Below are 17,327 nucleotides of genomic sequence, written 5' to 3' on the forward strand. Positions count from 1 at the left end.
TAGACAGAAGGACAAATGCAAGGAAAATACTGATATTCCTGCTTCCACCATCTTGGCTGCTGCTGGATTTTGTCACTGACTAAATTCAATCACAAGTACAAGGAATGGCAGCAAATATATTTGAAGGAATGGGAAGGTTAAAAAAAAAATGATCACAGCACATGACCCTAAACCTTCCTTATAAAACACACTGAATTAGCTATTATTGTATTGTTCAGGCAATCTCGTAACTCACTAGTTCACAGCAGAGGACAGATGGATCTTCAAATTAGATTGCTGCAACCGAGATAAATGGTGCTTTGATTTACAGAAGCCCTTAACTTAATCCTGTAAAACTAAATTTTCTTAATATAATGTGAGGTTGCTATGACGACATTAATGATCATTATTGAGAAATAAAACTAGAAGACTTTTTTTCTATTGTCTCTACATGATGAACACATAAGCAAATTCCATAATTGCATGTATTTGAGTCACATTAATAACTTTGTTAGTAGTTTTCTCAGTGCTACCATGATGTCTTTGTTCCTCAGAGTATATATAATGGGATTCAATGTTGGGATCAAAACGGTGTAGAAAAGAGAGATCAATTTTCCAACTCCTTCAGACTGATTTGGTTTGGGTCGTAAATAAGTGATGGTAGCCGTTCCATAGAATAAGACTACAACTATCAGGTGAGAGGAGCAGGTGGAGAAGGCTTTAGCTCTCCCTTTGGCTGATGACAATTTCAGAATGCTGGATATAATTTTGCCATAGGAGAAAACAATCAACAGAAATGGAACCATGATGAAGACCACTGCAACTACATAGATTGCTATCTCATTCACAAATGTGTCCCCGCAAGCAAGTTTGAGTACTGGGGGAATGTCACAGAAGAAATGATTAATTATGTTAGACCCACAAAAGGGCAGAGAGAAAATCTGGCATGTTTGCCCAATTACAACTGGAGCTGTACTGACCCATGACACAGTCACCAGCTGGACACAGACCTTGTGGTTCATGACTAGAGTATAATGCAGAGGGTTACAGATGGCCACATAGCGGTCATAGGCCATCACTGTCAGGAGAAGACACTCTGAACCTCCAAACATAAGGACAAAACACATTTGCGCAGCACAGGCAAAGAAAGAAATATTTCCTTTCTTGGTCAATAGGTCCATGAGCATTCTTGGGATAGTGACTGTTACATAACAGATTTCTAAGAAGGAAAAATTGCTGAGAAAAAAATACATGGGGGTCTGGAGAGCAGAGTCAATTTTTATTATCAATATTATGATGCTATTGCACATAAGGATAGTTAGGTAGATGACTAAAAATACTCCAAAAAGAATCAATTGGATATTGGGAATATCAGAAAACCCCAAGAGAACAAATTCCACAATGGAAGTTATATTCAAAATTTCTGTTTTTAATTTGTTCTCCATTTGCAGATATAGTAAATTCAAGATGGCTAATTCACCTTTTTTTTTTTTTAGAGAAAGAGAGAGTGCAAGTAGGGTTGGGAGGGGGGAAGGGAGAGAAGAGAGAGAAAGAGAATCTTAACCAAGCTCTGCATCCAGAGTAGAGCCTGACACATGGTTCTATCTCATGACCCTGAGATTATGACCGGAGTCAAAATCAAGGGTCAGAAGCTCAACTGACTGAGTCACCCAAGTGCCCCAATTCACTAACACTTTTGAACCACATTTTTCTCTACTGTTACCTGGAGTAAATGGATTAATGTATTTATGTAATCTCAAATTATTTCCATTACTTTGCTCTATTTCTAGGAAATGATACGTGAAACCTCAGAAATGAACTGATGTGCAGTTAAAATCAATTCAAGAAAAAAATCCTAATATATAGGTCTTATACTTGCATGTAATAATACTAAAGATACTGAGAAGTGTGCATTGTTATTTACAGCATATTGTGCAGGAATAATCTGTAGCTATTTCACCCCTATTAAAAGTGGAACTATTATTCTACTGTTTTTGTCTGAGTTCATCTTATTTTTCTGTATTGGTTGACTTATTCCATCTTCTTTCAATTCAAATATTTTCTCTTAAACTTTTGTTTCATTCTTATTCAAAATGAGTTTTAATTCTTCCTATTTATCTTCCAATTAGAATCACTTTTTTAAGCCGATCCTTTGTTCCTGAGGGAATAAATATATGCAATATTATTGTTCTACTTTATGTACCTTCCCATCACTTTTGCTAAATATTGAAAGCTTAATCTCATCATACTGCTCAATAACCTTCCTTATTAACACATCCTGTGCAATGCATGATAAATATCAAGTAAGCTTTAATCCAATCCAAAAAAAATATGATCCATTCAGTGCAATCTTTTCCCATATATTGCTCCTTACCTATGTAAGGTTCCATTGCAATCAAATGCAACTCCCTTTCTTTATATTCCTTTTTTAAAAATTTAAGCTATTAAAGTGTAACTTTCATTAAACCTAATTATTATTTATTCTGAACATGCAAATGGTCAGAGCATAAGAATGGGACTAACACACACACACACTCTCTTTCTATCCTACTTCACTTAATAATGCCATCTAATATTAGGCAGTCCCCAAATCCACTATTCTTGTCTCCATCTTATATCCCTATCAGCTGACATTTTTGCCTTATACTTTGATAAATAAAACTGAGCAAAAAAATTTTTTTAAATAAATAAATAAATTTTAAAAACTGAGCAAATTCTCTCATACTTTCCCATTTTCATTAGAACTAGTTTTCAAAATTACCTTAAGTAAGTGAATATTTTTATTACAAATATAATAATGATTGTTATTTTACATATATCCAATTTTACTTTACCATTAAGAAAGGTAAGAACTATATGGATCATGTTAAGTAATGGGAAGTACAGGGCAGGCTGCTCCAAATTATGCCACAATGCTATAATGATTATTTTGTATTAAAGTTACTTAAGAAACAGGCCAGTACAAGAAAAGCACTCTGACAACCTCTCCTTTTGTCTCCAGAAAGCAGGAAATAAATTTTCCATATAAAAGGACCTGTAGCATGATATAGAGAGACATTCCTATCTTCAGAGATAGGCAACTCAGGGTGGAAGAAACCTATTTAAACAAACCTTATTACTTTTACTGATTACTACCCCAGCCCAAATTCTGTTTGGAATCCCTTTGTCTAAGATGCATAAAAGCAACACGGTCACTTCTTTAGGTCTCAATTTATTTATTGGGCTTCTGTGGACACAAAATTAATTTTTTTTTTCTCTTCTGTTTTGTCTCATGTCAGTTTCTCTTAGACCAGCTAGAAGAACCTTGAGGGATATATAAAATTATTTCCTCCCCAAGAGTAGGTAACTCATTTTCAGATAAAGATCTCAAAATGTTATGCTTTTCTATTTTGTTCTTTGTATCTTGAGCCTCAATTTTAGAAGTACCCTTAAATAAAATAGTCTAGCAGCACAATTATACCTTACCTTTATGAATTTGCATGAAGCTATCTATATGAGTGTAGGTGTTTTGTAACCGATAAAATTTTTATGTTCTTCTTTCGTGTCAGTAATTCACTGTAATTCTACAGTACTCTTGCTGGCTTCAAACATTAGCTGCTTATAAATAGGAAGTCGTCATGCTCATCCTAGGGGACATCTTCTCTCGTGTATCATTTTGATTTCCAGAAGACTGCCTCTGTTGAGCAATCATTTGAGTTTATTTTATAAAACTTTCTCTGTAGATGACCTGTCCTTCTCTTCAGGTTCTTCTTGCAAAAAGCTTCCCCACTATGGGGGGGGGGAGTCCCTAGGGGGAGAAAATGTGTCACTTTGTTGTCTAGTATTACTTTCAGGAAAATAGTTTAATTTTTTTGTGTTTGTTTTTAGATCCTTAATAATTAGTATGGGTTTGCTTTTCTTACTTTCATTCTGTAATTCATCCTGGTCTAGATCCTCCACAACCTTAGAAAAATGTGTTACATGTTTTATCACATGAGCATGGTATTGGTTCCTGAATATATTAGGCAGTAAGATCCATTTTCAGAAGAAGAGAGGTCTGTTCCTAGATTAAATTTTGTGGAAATTGAAGCATGCCATGTCTGCTGACAAAAATCTAGATGGTTTAAAAAAAAATCTAGATGGTTTTAAGTTACATCATCTTCTCAGGCATCAGGGAAAATATCCAGCTGATTCAAAATGTAAACTACCTCAGAAATAAGCGTTTAAAAATATTTAAGAAAGAGAGAGAGAAAGAAACTTTCCTGTCAAAATTGTTTTCCTATTTAGGCTACTTCTAGCTAGGTATGGAGATAAAATTATCATGCCTAAAGTGGCAAACCCAATATCTACTTCTATTTGCAATTACATTTGTTTCTTCCTTTTGGGGGTTCTTTGGCTATTTGTGAAAATTCTGTGCTTCCATTTGTCAAAATGGTACATTTTTATTTGTCCAGATAGTATGTTTTCAAAACTGCCTTTCCTTTCTGTATTTTAAGGCTGCTTCTCTTCACTATAGCATGCTTCCTATACATTGGTTCTCTAGACTCCTTATTGTCACTGATTTGATATTGCTGAGGGACTTCCTTCATGTTTATATGCAAATGGGAACTTCATTCATGATTTGCCTTGAATAAGATGTCAGTTACTTACAGGCTGGGACATATTGAATGACCATCCCCCATTGGAGTAGACTGATCTAATACCTATCCTATCCTTAAGACCAAAAATTGAGTGTTTCTTTATTCAATTAAGTATTACCATCACCAGAAAATAATAATAATAATTTAAAAAGTGAAACAGTGTCTTAGATGTACCAGTTTCTCAACAAAATAAAGAACATCTTTCATTTTTACTACAGTACAATTTTGTGACCAATAATTAAGAAACTATGGTTTCTTTCATCTAATAATCCTGTTGTACTCTAGTTTGCAATTCCTCTTCCCAATGGGAGCCATTAAATCAGTAAGCATCCCCAAATATTGTCTTTTAACATTACCTAAAAGGACATATACACTATGTTTATGGTTTATTTTGTTCACTGATAGACTTCAATCAAGTTGAATATAATTGTGTTGTTCATTTTGATAGATCTCTGCTTTTCCTTCATGTGAAATTTACAGTTAATGTTACAATTTTTATTTGATAAGTGTTTGCTATCATGAAGGTTGCTAAAATAAACATTCTTAGAGGGTTCCCAGCACCCATGTGTATGTAATTCTGCTGGATTCGTACTTAAGAGGAGAATTCTGTAGATGAAGGCAGATTACTCTAAATGGGGTAACAATTCACATGCTAGCATCAGAAGAGTTTCTATGGCTCGGCATACTATGATCAGTTTTCTTGTTTTACTTTAATCATTTTATTTTATTTTTTTCATCATGATAAATATACTCTTTAATCCCAATTCCCTGTTTCACACATCCCCCACCTACCACCCCTCTGGTAATCATTGGTTTACTCTTTATTAGTTAAAAGTCTGTTTCTTAATTTGTCTCTATCTCTATTTTCCCCCTACTTATTTGTTTTGTTTCTTAAATTTTACCTATTAGTGATATCATATGATATTTGTCTTTCTCTGACTGTCTTATTCCACTTAGCATTGTACTCTCTAGCTCCATCCATGTCATTGCAAATGGTAAGATTTCATTCTTCTTGATGGCTGAGTAATATCCCATTGTATATTTATACCACATCTTCTTTATCCAATTGTCAGCCAATGCACATTTGGGCTCTTTCGACAATTTGACTATTACAAATAATACTACAAGAAATATAGGGGTACATGTGCCTCTTTGAATCAGTATTTTGCTCTCTTTTGGATATATACCTAGTAGTGTAATTACTGGGTCATAACATAGTCTATTTTCTTTAAAGCTTTATTATGTTGCATTTCATATTTAGGTTTGCAAACTATCTGGATTTTTTTTTTATAAATGTGAGGTATGGGTATATTTTTAAAAATACATTCACTTCTAATTAAATTAGTACAATTTATAAAAACTCATCTTTTCTATATTACTCTGTGGTTTTTATATATTCAAGTGAGACCAGGAGCTTGGTATGTACTGGGCTCTCTATTTTGTGCCACTGGTCTCTTTATCTATTGTTGAACTCTTTCCTCTGGTCTGAATTCCCAGTTTATAATGTCCTGATGCCCAGCAGAGTGAGTGCTCCCTCTCTACTTCTCTCCAGCAGTGGTTTGGCTATTGCTGGCTATCTTCATTTCCACAACAGTTTTAGAATCAGGTTGGTACATTACAAACACACATCTTGTACACATACAGATGGGATTTTTTTGTATTGTATTGAATTTGTGGTTCATACTGAGGAAAACTGACACCTGAAAATTATTATTAATATTTTCAATTATTGAAAAATACTGAGTTTTAATCCATGAACATGTCCTTGCAATCCATTTACTTTACCTCTCTAAAACTTTCCTCAAATTATCTTATAGTTTACTGGGTAGACTTCCTGCATGTTTTTTTTTTTTTTTAACTAGATTTCTCTTAAGAATTTGATATATTCGATCCTATTTACATAGTGCTTTAATGTTAACTTATGTTTGCTTCTTTTGTGTGGAAATACATTGACTTTGTTTATTGATTATACATTCAGCACATATATAGGATTAATTTATTAACTCTAGTAATTTCAATGTAGATTCTGGAATATTTCTACATCTACATTTATATATGTTGCCAATAATTACTTTAATACTTATCTTTCCAATTCTCACATTATTTCTTTGTCACTACAGAATCTAGTATTGCCAGTAAAATGATGAATACAAACTGTAAGACACAATCTTTTTCTTGGTCTCAATTGCAGAAAGACACATTTCAATATTTTTACACATAATTGTGTTTATTAGCTCATATTCTAACACGTCTCTTTCTTATTGCCATGTATATGTGTCGTACCTTATGTAAACTAGTGAATGTGGGACCCTTCCTCTCCTCTTTTCATTTATCATTTCTTCATTGTTTTCCCTTATCATTTTTAACTTAATAATATGTAAATTTTTTTTTTTTCTGTAGGTGAGTCCTATGGGTGAGATTAAAAAAAAGAAACCCCAGTGCCTGTCCTGATGGAAAATATTCCTTAACCTCTGATTACCAAAGTAAATTAAAAAGTGTTCTATTACAAATGCAATCTCAGACAGTTTACTGTACATGATTTACATCATACTTTTAGACTATCTTATTAATGTATTTTTTAAAAGATTTAGTTATTTATTTACTTTGGAGAGAGAGGGATTGAGCACGTGTGAGGGGAAGGACAAAGGGAGAGAATCCTCAAGCAGACTCTCCACCAAGTGTAGAGTCCTAAACCAGAGATCATGACCTGAGCTGAAACCAAGTTGGATATTCTCAACTGACTGAGGCAACCAGGCTCTCTTCTTACTAATGTATTTCTCTAAGTATTTAACTGCTTCTTCCATTGTATATGTAAGTTACATAACAACCAGATTTTTTTTTCCCTCTGAAATCCACGATTGTAACGATATCATATGGTAACACAACGTATTATATAGTGATACAAAGCTATTTTAGACATCACAGATCAGACCAGTTACCATGTGAATACTCCTTTAGTGACCACAGTGTCACATGGAGCAGAAGAATCACTCAGTGGGTCCTGCCCCAATTCCTGACCCTTGTTCTAAGCTACAAACCTAGGGTGTGATTTGTTATGCAACAGTAAAAAACTGAAACGGGACACTTCCAAATGGTTATGAAATCAACATTCTTACCTTTCCTTCCATTATTTCTCTAGATGGTTAATATGTTTTAGTCACAGTTATTCTAGGAACATTCTCTTTTCTGAAAGGAGTACCTTAATTGTTCTGTATTTTTAGATGTTATTATTGATGCCATGATAACTCTCTAAATAAGAGAACTAACTGATTTATAAATTATGGATATTATTTAAATGTATAGAGAAGAGATACAATAAATAAATACCTTAAAACAATAAAAAAACTGTATACAAACTACATTATTTTCCAATCAAGTTTGATTGAAAATATATCCAAATGGGTTTTCTGTATTTTAATGGGAAGCATCTAAAGAAGTATAAGACTTTTGCTTCTTAACGGTAACTTTTGTCGGTTTAGTATAATGATTCTCTTTTCTCACTTATCCTCCTTTCATCCAGAAGGACTTGACAAAATAATGCAAAAATATCAGAAACGCTGCTATAGTAATCTCAATTCTATGTTCCACCAAAAGAATAAAAAAATTAAGTCAAGTAATCTTAGAGAATGGGTGAATCCTTTTGGGAACAAAGGAGTCCAATCCCATACATATAGTATGTCTGAAAAGCACAGTACACTCACTTTTTGCATTAATAAAATCTAAGTTAAGAAATTATCAAAACATCACTGGTCATGATGCAGCCATATAGCAAAAGCATATGTCAAAGAGAAATCAGGCTGACTATAGAAAAAAAAAAAAGCAGATTGTGAAAGTTGCATTGCCGTCTTACCAATTTCTAAATATCCATAATCAAAGAGCTTTTTTTGTTTTAGTCTTTCCTTTGGTGTTCTCAAAATCATAACAAAGAAAATTCAGTTTGATGAGTGGTAAAATGTCTCATAAAAGTATAATCATGTAGATATTTAGCAAATATTCTCCAAAGGCTTACCATATTTACAATCGAATAATTTCATGAGAAGAAAAAAAGACTGTTACATAAAAGGAAGAGTATCAAAGACATTCAGTAGACCATCTTTTAATTGCAAGTTCCTGAAATAAAGCCCATTTGCTCTAAGAAAAAAAAATAAAATAAAGACTATAATTTTTAGGTGGAAAAAAAGTATATGGCAACAAATACTAGATAAGAAAAATTACATTTTTTCAGTAAAACATAACAAGTAGTTACTAGTAATATTGAAGGAGAAGTAGAGTGGTGGCCTGAATATGGAATTGGCTGGATACTTAGTTTCTTAATTTCTTAATTGGCATGACCACCTTGTGGATATAATCCTGATATTAGAGTCCAGCAAAAAATAACAAGTTCAACAATGAGTACAGGTAATTATTGTATAGTTAGGTAGGAAAACAAAATGAATACTAATTTTTGATTGCACAATGGCAGAATTAAATAAGAAAACTGACAATGAGTTCAAATCAGCAACTAATACATTAAACTTCAAGGCAACAATTTCCTCAAGGCTATCATGACATCCTTATTTCTCAGAGTGTATATCATGGGATTAAACATTGGGGTGACGATGGTATAGAAAAGAGAGAGAAACTTGTCTGTTTTGGAGGAATGTTTAGCTTTGGGCCGTAAATATGTAATAATTGCAGATCCAAAAAACATGGCCACAATTATGACATGAGATGAGCAGGTGGAGAAAGCTTTGGTTCGTCCTGTTGCTGATGGCAACCTCAGGATGGTAGAGATGATTTTACTGTAGGATCCAAGAATCAATAGAAAAGGGATCATAACAAAAAGCATAGCAACTGTGAAGACTAACATCTCATTCAGGAAAGTGTTCCCACAAGCCAGACTGAGTAGTGGGGGAATGTCACAGAAGAAGTGATTGATTTGGTTGGACCCACAATATGGCAGAGAGAAAATCTGGCATGTCTGTCCTATCTCAACCAGAACGCCTGTGATCCAGCAGGCTGCCACCAGCTGGACACAGACCTTGTGGTTCATGACGAGAGGGTAGTGCAGAGGGTTACAAATGGCAATGTAGCGGTCATAGGCCATCACCATCAGAAGGAGGCACTCTACGTTTCCAAGCATAAGCACAAAACTCATTTGTGTTGCACAGGCAAACAAAGAGATACTTCTTTTTTGAGTCCAAAGATTTGTGAGCATTCTGGGAAGAGTGGCAGATACAAAACAGACTTCCAAGAAGGAAAAATTACTAAGGAAAAAATACATGGGAGTCTGGAGAGCCTGGTCAACCCTGGTTATGAGAACAATAATGCCATTTCCCATCAGAATTATCACGTAGACAAAGAAGAATATTATGAAAAGAAACATTTGAAGATTGGGATAATCAGAAAATCCCAAAAGAATAAATTCCATCATTGAAGTGAGATTTACTTCTGCTGGGTTTTTTTCCATCTGTGAAAACAATAAAATTAGCCAGTTATCTTTTGAGGGCTGTTTTCCAGTTTTTTGTTTGTTTGTTTGTTTTGATTTATTTATTTATTTATTTATTTTAATTTCTAATGGACTAAAGGGACTTGGGGGAATTAGCACATACAATTTCTATTGTTTACTAATTTCCAACTTTTTACATCCTGGGCTCTAAGAACACAACTGAAGTATAATAGAGAATACATGCTAAATTCTAAATATATCAATGTATTTGATATTTAAGGCTAGGTTTGGATTTGGAAGAAAGTGATATGTTCTAGAATTATTAATTTTGAATTTTTGTATGTTTGTGTGTAGACCAAATTAGTCCATTTTTTTCTTCGTATCAACAAGCAGAATTCTGAGGCAGAAACTTTTACATCACATTTTCTCATTGGTATATTACCATCATATTTCAAATTATTATTTTTTTTCTTGTAATTTCTCCACTCTTCCAAGTATAAGGCATGCCTTTCTTTTCACACGGTACAGTTGTAACTGTTACTATTCATGTATGCATGTTATTTGAAACCATCTGGTTTCATTTATTTATCAAAATAAATAGTCTTCAGGTATTACAAAGCAAGATCTTTTATTTATCTTACTCAAAGATGCAGTAAATGTTTTAGTGTTTTTTGAGCTATTGATTACTTAATTAATAATGACAATATTAAAGGAATTACATTGATGATATGGTTTCTAAAACTCTGCCTAGTAAATTTATCTTTCAGTGACTTGCTATCTGCCATTGGCTATTTTCATCTAACAATTTTCATTGTAATAATATTTCAGAGGTGAAAAACATAAAAATCATAATGGAATGCTATAAAATATTTTAAAATATCATTATTAGTTTCCAGAAATACCAAAGACAGAGAATATATATTTTAACCAGAGAGTGAGCAAGTGTATTTGATCATGAGTAATTAATTAATAAAACTTACAGAGACTCAATAATTTCATATATTGAGATATAGGTGGACAATATAGAAATTTAAACAAGAAAGACAATTACATTATACCATCAAACAATATCTGAGAAAACAAAGGACAAAAGTAATTTTAACTAAGTGACCATTGTGTTAGCCAAGAACGTGCAATAAGATCTCTCATGTATTCTAAAATGATCTTGAATTCTATGTTGGTGTCTTCATGGTATATTATAGGTGGAAGTACTTAAGCTCAAACAGTTGTATGACTAACCTAAAAACCCTTCTATTTGGGTCCCAAGATTCATGAGCATTCTGGGAGGGTAATGGATACATAGCAGATTTCCAAGAAGGAAAAGAAAATTCAAAGATTTTATTACAAAAAACTTAAAAAACAAAATCTGCATGGTAACCTGGACAATGGGGCCCAGTTCTTCATTTTTTAGAAATAATGGCACCATTTTCCATCAGCATAAGGATATAGACAACTAAATCCTGTGGATTATCACTGTAAAATCCCCCCTGAAAGTTCCTTGAGGGTCATTCCATTACACTTTCTGAAAACAACCTAGGATAAAGAAACTATATCCCATTCAGCAGAGGCTCTGGAATGTTGGCTGTTGTGGAGACAGACTCTAAGCTTTGCCATATGACCTTACTTTCTTAATTGACTGCACTTTTTGACAATCCTATTATACTTTTCCATGCAGTTTTTTGTTTAGTAACACTTCTTTTTTTTAGATTTTATTTATTTATTTGACAGAGAAAGAGATCGCAAGTAGGCAGAGAGGCATGTGGAGGTGGTTGGAAGCAGGCTCCCCGATGAGCAGAGAGCCTGATGTGGGATTCCATCCCAGGACTCTGAGATCAGGACCTGAGCCGGAGGCAGAGGTTTAACCCACTGAGCCACCCTGGCGCCCCCAGTAGCACTTTTTCATAAAGTGTCTTTTCACATATATTTTCAGACGCCAATTTCAGTCCTTCATTCCTCTGTCTTCACTTGTTGACCTTGAGCTTAAATGCCCCTATTATTAGGCTCAAATTATTAGATTTCTTTAATTGTTAGAACTGTTATCATCTCATGAAAATATCTTTTAGAAGACTTATCGGTGGAAAACATAAGAGGGTTTTATTCAAAAATATTAACTAGAGAACACTGATTCAGATAAAAAAAAAAAACAAAAAACTAAAGGAGATCGAACTTGGGGAAACAAGGATAGCCAGAAATGTGTTCACTACCAGCGGTCTGTACATGTGTGGGTGCAGGGAGAAAAGATGTCTACGTCTGGTTTAACCCTGTACAATATGCACCCTCCATTGCCTTTGTTGGTCCTCCAAACATACTCCCTCAACACCATTTCTAAACTCACCATTCTTTAAACATAAGGATATGGGGCCTCACAAAATGTGGGTCCTTGACCAGTTGCACATGTTCATAACTGCAAACTAGTGGGTTTTTTTTTTTTTTTTCATCTTTGAATCCTTTTTCCAGGATTTATCATTTGTGTAATGTTAAATAATCATTTAAACTTTCTAAATTTTGCTTCTTCATTTGTGAGAAATGAATGGGAGATTATTGATAACATTATTACCTATCAAATTTAAGCTGATTACTTATTAGCTGGGATTAAATAATTACAATTAGGATTATATTTTGTTCTTTGTATTCTCCAGTGTCACAGTTCATTGCCAGCAGAATTTCATGTCATAGAGTTATTGTATCCTCTTGTGGGTGATCACTCTTTTCCACTCTTCTCTTTCTCAGGGCCAGACTAGTGAGGAGAAGGAGGCTCTGGAGAGTGATTTTAAGGGGGAAAGGGGGGAAATCATGCTCACGTCTGCTCTCGGGCCTGTATCTCCGTCTGAGTCCCTCCTTGATTGTTGCGTGCCCATGTCTTTTGGCTGACCGCAAGGTCCACCCAGCCTGTCCCTCATCTCTCCATCTCTCCATCTTGATGGGATTGGACATGGTTCATGAAACTTAGCCCCTGTGCAATGTCATAGGTGAGGAGTACAGTCCTCCACTGGTGGACGGAACTGAAGCCTGGCCACTCCACTGCTAGATTGAGACCTGGTGCAAGTTACTCTGTTCTCTCGGTCAAAAGTGATCCTGCTGTTGTTCCAATGCTTTGTGTCATTATGTGAATTAAATCATTTAATATACGCAAAAAAACTGGAAGAAGCCTTGGCATTTATAAAAGTTAACACATATGCTAGTTATGACCATTATAACTAAAAAATAGGTTTTATTCTTCTGCATTATATTCAGAGTTCTACACAACTTGGAAAAATGCCCTGCAAAAAACTTTTCTTTGTGTCACACAATTATTAGAGAAATGCAGTGAGATTTTAAAGTGATCACCAAATGTTATAGAAATCCCAAACAATTGGGGTGCCTGGGTGGCTCAGTAGGTTAAAGCCTCTGCCTTCGGCTCAGGTCATGATCCCAGGGTCCTGGGATCAAGCCCCACGTCGGGCTCTCTGCTCCGCAGGGAGCCTGCTTCCTCCCCTCTCTCTCTCTGCCTGCCTCTCTGCCTACTTGTGATTTCTCTCTCTCTGTCAAATAAATAAAATCTTTAGAAATAAATAAATAAAATAAAATAAAAATTAAAAAAAAAAAGAAATCCCAAACAATTAAACACTCACGTCGCAAATTCTCCTGAATTCTCTGCCAATATGTAGAGTTTTTAAACTCTTAACCTTGCCTACAGGATGCATAACTGTTCAAGATTTAGTGCTGCAATTTGCTAAATTCCTTTTGTTGTCCTTTCTTTCACCGACACTAAATTATCTGATAGGAAGGACTGTGATCCCTTTCCTATTAGAGATACATACAGATCACAAAAAAAAAAAAGAAGAAAGAAAGAAAAAGAAATACAATATATGTATCAAGATGCTCAATATTCGATTCTACAATGAACCGAAGATGTAGACACTATTTAAGAATCTTCACTCTTAAAAGGGATAAAAGAATTAATGCAAGAAAGAACAAGAGTCTAATGTTTGTGCATCACTTTAAAGAATGGCAGCATTTGGTTTAAATAATTTCACTCTAATTATTTCAATGTAACAGCCTCCAGTGCTGAATAAAATATAATTTCTAGTTGGACAAACCCTACGTTTTCACACTTAAATCATCAAGGTAAAACATGAACCATGTAAGATTTGCATATGCTACTCTCATGAGGCAACAGAGTAGAAAGAGCAAATTTTTACTTTGTGTCTCTCACAAAATTATCTATATTATTCTCCTTTCCTATAAATGTTTAATTATTTACTCATCAAGAAAAAAATAAAAATGTTCTCATATAGCTATTTTTTAAATTCAAGCTTCTACTTTCTGGAAATATCCAAATGATTGAGGGACTGGGCAATATTACTCTAAATCAGTTTGATATTTACCATATTAACATCTCTACTGACTTTACTTATGTTTGTATATTTACTATTGATAAGCAAATGAAACTCTGTAATTAATTATAAGATCATTTTTTCTTTATTTTGAAGAATAAAATATTCCTTGAATTCACATAAAATTATGATTGTATTAGCTGAATTATTTTATTTTAAAATCTTTTAGTACAATGTCATCAAGACTAAAATTATGAAATAAATGTGTATTCATTACCAGATCTTGGCTCAAAATTAAGTTTGACCCTATTATGTGTTTACCATACATATCAGTTATTCAAGTTTTGAGTATTCAAAGAGATTTAATATCAGTATTTAATTATTATTTAACTATAAATTCTATTTAATATCAGAAATATGTAGGACTTGCTTTAATATGACACATTTTCTATATATATTAAATCTTAATTTTTAAACTTAAACGTATTATAAGTGAAGCTTCCAACAGTATGAAATAGTTCATATTTACCTTTCTTAGTAGGGATGATGCTGATTTTTTCTCACTGTAGAGGATTTAAATATTCATATTACTTTAGATGATATCACTTAGTCCATCAAAGACATTCAACTATAAATTGTCCTGTTCTTTCCAAAAATAAAGTGCTCTTTAAATAAAAGGTAGTCATCTTTACACTGTGGGTTCTCTCCAACCAGAAATGCTTAACTCTCTAATTACATGTATCATTTTGGCATTCTGTAATTTGTTACATTTTTTTCCAGATAGCTCTCACTCACTCTACCCAGAATATTTTCTCTTCAGCCTCTCCATGGAATAATGCACACAGTGTGTCTTATTTGTTACTATGAATAGAGTACTGAGCAATATCATTTAAGACCATCCAAAACTGATATACATCCAATTCATCCACTGTTATGAATACTCCATATAGAGCTTCTGTTTCTGTTAGACTCGTTCGCATCACTTTCTTAAACCATTTCTTTTCTTACTATTCTCTATATTTGGGGTTCTGCCTGTGTAATAGTTGTAAATGTCCTGATGACAGATACTGTTTTAACCTGTTCTTTTCTTGACTTCTTCATGAGCACCAAGGCAGCCTGAGAGCTAGCTGTTGGATGTATTATATCTAGTTTAAAAAATTAATTTGGGGGGATGCCTGAATGGCTCAGTCTATTAAGCTCTCAGCCTTTGGCTCAGGTCATGATTCTGGAGTCCCAGGATAAAACCCCACATTGGGATCCCTGCTCAACGGAGTGTGCTTCTCCCTCTGCCCCTCCCTCTGCTCATTCTCCCTCCCTCTCTCTCTCTCTCATAAATAAAGATAATCTTAAAAAATAATTTTGGAACCAATATGACCTTTGGTAGGGGAAAATTCTTTTTCATACAGCATTTTGTCATCTGCCTCTCATTTTATTTCCAGTCTGGACCCACTTGTTTTTTTAAAGATTTTATTTATTTATTTGACAGACAGAAATTACAAACAGGGAAAGAGATGGGCAGAGAGAGAGAGGTGGGGGGAGGCAGACTCCCGACTGAACAGATCAATGCGGGGCTTGATCCCAGGACCCTGGGATCATGACCTGAGCCAAAGGCAGAGGCTTTAACTCACTGAGCCACCCAGGCACCCCCTGAACCCACTTTTAAGTGGAAATACTACCAAACAACATGTAGCATAATTATTATTTTTTTTTTCCCCAGCTGTGTGGGAAAGATGCCAGGCAAAGCATGTCTCTAAGCTTCAATTCTGGAAAAGACAATGACTTCCAACACTTAGATTGTTTAAAAATCATGGCTTGGGTTCAATTCCTCAAAAATAGGATGTTGCTTCTTGTTATTTAATAAATAGTGATTTCTACAAGTTTATGATTAGAAAGAGAAAATATTTCCAAGAGAGAGAACTCCTATGGTAATGTGATAACAGAGAGTGATTAGGAAAACTAATTATGAAATATTAGGAACACATGCAGGGGAACATGGAAGGCAGGGAGGAGGAGGGCGACAGATTTCACAGGGAAGACAGACATGACAGAGCTCAGGAAGTGAGTGAGAGGAGGGCCAGGCAGGTGTTACTGAGAATGTACATCCAACAAGTAGCTCTGCCGAAGGGTTCGAAGCCTCATAATACTAGTACCAGGTGTGGGTATGGAGATCTTCTGATGCCATAGAGTAGAAAGATAGCAAAAGATTCCAATACGAATGAGAATTTATCATTCAATAAAGCTCACCTACCAAATTGGCAAGACGTGGACATTTAAAATACATGTTACTGGGACAGCATGGAAAGCTTTGAAGAAAAAATACAGATTTTCAGTAAAACATCATACTACAGTAAGGAAATCTGAGCCAAAGGTTTAAATATTTTAGAAGATAAGATAATGAAAGAGTTCTAAGTTTTTATAATTTTTAAAGTTTTTGTAATATCGAAGCACAGAAAGATTATGTAGCTTTGGCTCAAGATTAAAAATGCAGGACATAAAAATTGAACAAAAAAGAAAGCAACTACATAAAAATAAGTAATTCTATGTGGTAGAAACAAAGCTGAACCAAAAATAAAATCAAAATACTATTGATAATGTTGATAAAATGTAATATCTCAGATAAGGTGTTATTTGCCATTACAAATAACATCTTCTTAAATATCAAGAATTCTAAAAAGAAAGAAAGAGGGGGAAAAAAAAAGAAGGAAGAAATGAAGGAAGGAAGGAACTAAAGGAAGGAAGGAAGGAAAAAAAAGAAGGAAAACAGGTCAAGTAAATGAAGTAAAACTTTATAGAAAGGGGAGGGAAATCATCCTTTCAACATATGAAAGAATACTCAATTTCATTCAAGAAAAAGGAATACAGTTTTAAAGGACACAGATATTTAGTTTGTAAGAAACCCTAGGACACCTGTCCAATGTAATTGCTTGGAAACACACATTTTATATACTAATGGTGAGTGTGCACAAGCCCTGGGGGGTGGGATGG

The 17,327-nt window shown here is 34.2% G+C and overlaps 2 protein-coding genes across 2 annotated transcripts; both read right to left on the bottom strand.

Moving 5' to 3' along the window:
- Positions 1–473: 473 nt before the first annotated feature.
- LOC116600212 (olfactory receptor 10AG1-like) lies at positions 474–1,442 on the bottom strand. Its single transcript, XM_032360331.1, has one exon. The coding sequence runs from the start codon at positions 1,422–1,424 to the stop codon at positions 474–476; it is 951 nt and encodes a 316-aa protein (XP_032216222.1). The 5' UTR covers positions 1,425–1,442.
- Positions 1,443–9,114: 7,672 nt separating this feature from the next.
- LOC116600209 (olfactory receptor 10AG1-like) lies at positions 9,115–10,056 on the bottom strand. Its single transcript, XM_032360327.1, has one exon. It carries the CDS (start codon positions 10,045–10,047, stop codon positions 9,115–9,117), a length of 933 nt encoding a protein of 310 aa, XP_032216218.1. The 5' UTR covers positions 10,048–10,056.
- Positions 10,057–17,327: the final 7,271 nt, after the last annotated feature.

The sequence above is a fragment of the Mustela erminea genome, chromosome 9 (assembly GCF_009829155.1).
Source record: "Mustela erminea isolate mMusErm1 chromosome 9, mMusErm1.Pri, whole genome shotgun sequence".
In the NCBI taxonomy this organism is placed as follows: Eukaryota; Metazoa; Chordata; class Mammalia; order Carnivora; family Mustelidae; genus Mustela; species Mustela erminea.